Source organism: Oratosquilla oratoria, chromosome 40 (genome assembly GCF_046742065.1).
Source record: "Oratosquilla oratoria isolate Oo_2021 chromosome 40, ASM4674206v1, whole genome shotgun sequence".
In the NCBI taxonomy this organism is placed as follows: Eukaryota; Metazoa; Arthropoda; class Malacostraca; order Stomatopoda; family Squillidae; genus Oratosquilla; species Oratosquilla oratoria.
Window position 1 is genome coordinate 27,564,130 of NC_134816.1, and position 5,000 is coordinate 27,569,129.

Below are 5,000 nucleotides of genomic sequence, written 5' to 3' on the forward strand. Positions count from 1 at the left end.
CTCGGAACTAGACCCGAAACTTCTTTTTCCACCTTCATCAACTTGTCACAATGTACCAGTATATGTGTATATATATATATATATATATTCCATTAAAAAGTATATTATCTCTGTTTTAGCGTTGTTGGGGCGCGCAGTAGCCCAGCGGATACCATGTCGAACTCACGAGCAGGTGGTCGTGAGTTCGATTCCCGGGACCCGCTGTGTCCTATGTCACATTGGTTCCCGACAGCCCCGGCCAGGCGGGGAGGTGACCCAAACAACGGCCTAAAAAAACCCAACGGCTCGCCGTAACTGACAGGGCTTGCCCTACCAGGGGTTTTTCACTTCCCACATTGCGGGGGTGGGATGGTGAGGTGAGTTTCAGTTTTGTAATTTTTGTGTAATCTACACGGGATTTATTTGTTATACTAAAAGCCGAAATGGCATAGTTATAACGATAAAGACGAATTTGGTTAGTTTGAGTATAAATAAAGTCTGATGATTCACTTGGTAGTGATGAAAAGCCATTTTGAATTGAGAGCAAAAGTTAATGGTCAAACTCTCTTTAGAGAGGAATCGAACTCGGGCTAGTGACTCCAATAGTGACTCTAACACTCTCCCAACACTCCCATTATCATTATCATTTTTGTTGTGTTGTTGTTGTTATGTATATTATCATTAATCATATTAACTAATATCATCGTCATCAACATTATTATTATTATTATTGTTACTATTATTACTATTACTATTATTATCATATATTATTATTACTATTATTACTATTATTATTATTATTATTATTACCACCACCACAATTTCTGTTATCATTTATCATCATCGTCATCGTTACCAAGAAGTGCAACAAGCACCACGAGGAGTGCAACAAGCACCACGAGGAGTGCAACCGGGTGCCGCCTACTCACCTGGCAGGCGCTCCTCCTTCTGCTGTAGGTGCAGAGTTGCGTGTGGGGATGGAACTGTTTCTCTGTATCGTTGAGTGCAACCTTACACAAGTCGTCGTTCTGGATCTTTGTGTTGATCATCATCAGGTCTCGGGAGTCGCTAGGAGGTACTGTAAGGAGATTAGGAAAAATCATTATTAATAATAAATAATAAATAATAAATAATAAATAATAAATAATAAATAATAAATAATAAATAATAGATAATAAACAATAACAATAACAATAACAAAACAATAAATACAAAACAATAACACAAAACCAAATAATAACAAAACCAAAACCAAATGATAACAAATGATAACAAATGATAACAAATGATAACAAATGATAACAAATGATAACAAATGATAACAAATGATAACAAATGATAACAAATGATAACAAATGATAACAAATGATAATAATAATAATAATAATAAAATAAAATAAAATAATAAAATAATAATAATAATAAAATAATAATAAGATAATAATAATAATAAAATAATAATAATAATAATAATAATGATAAATAATAATAATAATAGTAATAATTGATAATAATAGTAATAATGATAATAATAATAATGATAAAATAAATAGATAAATAAAAAACAAAAGAATATAAGAATGCAGGAGACTGCAAGAGACCAGAAGACCTACACTAGGCAGTTCCATGTCCTTTACCATCTGTCATCCCTGTCCATAAAGCTATCTAGTCTTCTCTTTAAACAACCGTTTCAGCGTTCACTACATGGTTACAGAAGAACATAAGAATGGGGGAGACTGCAGGAGACCATAAGGCCTACACTAGGTAGTTCCATGTTCCTTACCACTTGCCATCCCTCTCCATAAAGTTATCTAATATTCTCTTCAAGCAACCGATTGTTTTAGCACTCACTACATGGTTACTAGGTCTATGGGAGGGACAGAGGAAGGGAGGGAGGGAGGGAGGGAGGGAGGGAGGGAGGGAGAGAGAGAGAGAGAGAGAGAGAGAGAGAGAGAGAGAGAGAGAGAGAGAGAGAGAGAGAGAGAGAGAGAGAGAGAGAGAGAGAGAGAGTAAGAGAGAGACGATGAGAGAGAGAAAGTGAGAGAGAGAGAGAGAGAGAGAGAGAGAGAGAGAGAGAGAGAGAGAGAGAGAGAGAGAGAGAGAGAGAGAGAGAGAGAGAGAGAGGGAGAGAGAGAGAGAGAGAGAGAGAGAGAGAGAGAGAGAGAGAGGGAGGGAGAGAGAGAGAGAGAGAGACAGAGAGAATATAAGATAGATAGAGAGAGAGAGAGAGAGAGAGAGTGAAAGAGACAATGAGAGAGAGAGAGTAAGAGAGAGGAGAGAGAGAGAGAGAAAGAGAGAGAGAGAAAGAGAGAGAGAGAAAGAGAGAGAGAGAGAGAGGGGGGATGAGAGAGAGAGGGGGGATGAGAGAGAGAGGGGGGTTGAGAGAGAGAGAGAGCATGAGAGAGAGAGAGGAGAAGAGAGGATAGAGAGAGAGAGAGAGAGAGAGAGAGAGAGAGAGAGAGAGAAAGAGAGGATGAGGGAGAGAGAGAAAGAGAGGATGAGGGAGAGAGAGAGAGAGAGAGAGAGAGAGAGAGAGAGAGAGAGAGAGAGAGAGAGAGAGAGAGAGAGAGAGAGAGAGAGAGTGAGTCATAGAGAGTCCGAGATGGGAGTGTCGCCTGACTCCTCCCCTGAGCTCAGACGATGCGTCATTACAATAGATGTTCAAATAAATAAATAAATAAATGAATAAATAAATGAATAAATAAATAAATAAATAAATAAATAAATAATAAATAAAAAATTAAACACAATGACATGCCAATACTATCATTATCATTGTTATCATTACCATTATCAATTACTATTATTATTAGTGTTACTAATCATTCTCACTAGGATGGCTATTACTATTACTAATTACTATCACTAATGTAATTGTCATCACAGCAGATAAACCCAAGGGGCTTCGATCAACTGAACAACCTCCTTAGTCCTGGATGGTCCTTACTCCCACTGTCTTCCCTTCTTTCCCGCCTTCCTGCCTTCCCACCTTACCGCCTACCTGCCTTCCCTACCTCCCCACCTTCCCGCCTCCCTGCCTTACCTCCTTACCGCCTACCTGCCTTCCCACCTTCTTGCCCTCCTGCCTTCCCTACCTTCCCACCTTACCGCCTACCTGCCTTCCCTACCTTACCACCTACCTGCCTTCCCACCTTCCCGCCCTCCTGCCTTACCTCCTTATCTTCTACCTGCCTTCCCTACCTTCCCACCTTATCGCCTACCTGCCTTCCCTACCTTACCACCTACCTGCCTTCCCACCTTCCCGCCTTCCTCCCTTACCTCTTTACGTCCTTACCGCCTACCTGCCTTCCCTACCTTCCCACCTTATCGCCTACCTGCCTTCCCTACCTTACCACCTACCTGCCTTCCCACCTTCCCGCCTTCCTGCCTTACCTCCTTATCGCCTAATTGCCTTCCCTACCTTCCCGCCTTATCGCCTACCTGTCTTCCCTACCTTACCACCTACCTGCCTTCCCACCTTCCCGCTTTCCTCCCTTACCTCCTTATCGCCTACCTGCCTTCCCTACCTTCCCTACCTTACCGCCTACCTGCCTTCCCACCTTCCTTCTTTCCCGCCTTACCAACTGAGGTGACGCCGTAGCCGGTGGTGATGGCAGAGTCTCCGACCCTGTAGTCGTACTGATCTCCCAGGCAGACGGGTAGAGGGAACTCGTCCAGCTTGACCATTTCGATAATCCTCAGAAGAGCAACGTTGTACTCCTGCGAGGACAAGAGGACAAGAGGACGTGAATGAAGAGGAAACAGTAATTATTCTCCTTTTTTTTTTTTTTTTTTTTTTTTTTTTTTTTGAAGGACGGTTGGTAGGTTTGTGTATATCAATGTAATGCATTTTAGAGAAACATTAGAGAGACAGGGTCGGATTAAGAGTCAGTCAGAGGCAGAGACAGAGTCCTGAGAGTCAGAATGAAATTCAGAGCGAGAGTCAGTGTCAGAGAGTCATATAAAGTCACAGAGAGTCAAAGAGAGAGTCACAGTCAGAGAGAGTCAAAGAATAAGTCAGATAGAGAGTCAGAGTCGGAGAGAGTCAAAGAGAAAGTCAGAAAGCGAGCGACCCAGAGAGAGAGAGAGAAGAGAGAGAGAGAGAGAGAAGAGAGAGAGAGAGAGAGAGAGAGAGAGAGAGAGAGAGAGAGAGAGAGAGAGAGAGAGAGAGAGTGAGAGAGAGAGAGAGAGAGAGAGAGAGAGAGAGAGAGAGAGAGAGAGAGAGAGAGAGAGAGAGAGAGAGAGAGAGAGAGAGAGAGAGAGAGAGAGAGAGAGAGAGTGCCAAAGAGTGAGTCTACTCACGTAGGTCTTGCTGTTGAACTGCGGGTGGAAGTAGTGGTGCTTCCGCTTAGTTTGCTTGACTATGGCGCCGTCTTCCTCTCCAAGTTTGGTGATGCCAAAATAACTATACGTTGATCTTGAGGCGAAGAGCTGGCCTCTGCAGTGACAAATGTTTTAATATATATGCTAATAAGAACACGGGTACGTGTGTTCACTTATGCAAAGTAGATCACTTGGAAAAAGAGAAACTAACGAAGCAGAGCGCTTTCGTATATTACATCCAGTGCACTGAGGGTGTAATATACGAAAGCGCTCTGCTTCGTTAGTTTCTTTTTTCCAAGTGGTCTACTTTGCATATACATATATATATCACTGGTGAGAAATGTAGTTACACATTTGTATATCACAACTAACACCACAGTCTGACGAAAGAAGCGAAACTATGTTCCGATTGCTAACTGCAATCCTCTTCAGAAGAGGACTGCATTTAACAATTGAAATATATAGTTTCGCTTACACATCTCTTTCTTTCGTCCGAGTGTGGTGTTAGTTGTGATATATATATATATATATATATATATATATATATATATATATATATATATATATGTATGCATATGTACATATATATGTGCACTCACATACAGAATGAAATTAATCCATGGTCGATGCTGTCCATCAGTCTTTCTTCATGTTCTCTTTGTCACCAAACAGTTTTATTCAGCTTAAGAAATCCTCTC

At 41.3% G+C, this 5,000-nt stretch overlaps 1 protein-coding gene across 1 annotated transcript in view; it reads right to left on the reverse strand.

Annotated features, from left to right (window-relative positions):
- Nucleotides 1-5,000, reverse strand: part of LOC143020581 (trypsin 3A1-like) — a 6,506-nt gene that overhangs the window by 484 nt on the left and 1,022 nt on the right. Inside the window, exons 2-4 of the mRNA XM_076177019.1 lie at nucleotides 4,282-4,417; nucleotides 3,561-3,699; nucleotides 909-1,057 (exon numbers count right to left, since the gene is read on the reverse strand). Coding sequence (XP_076033134.1) covers nucleotides 909-1,057; nucleotides 3,561-3,699; nucleotides 4,282-4,417 — 424 coding nt within the window. The remainder of the gene's footprint in view (nucleotides 1-908; nucleotides 1,058-3,560; nucleotides 3,700-4,281; nucleotides 4,418-5,000) is intronic.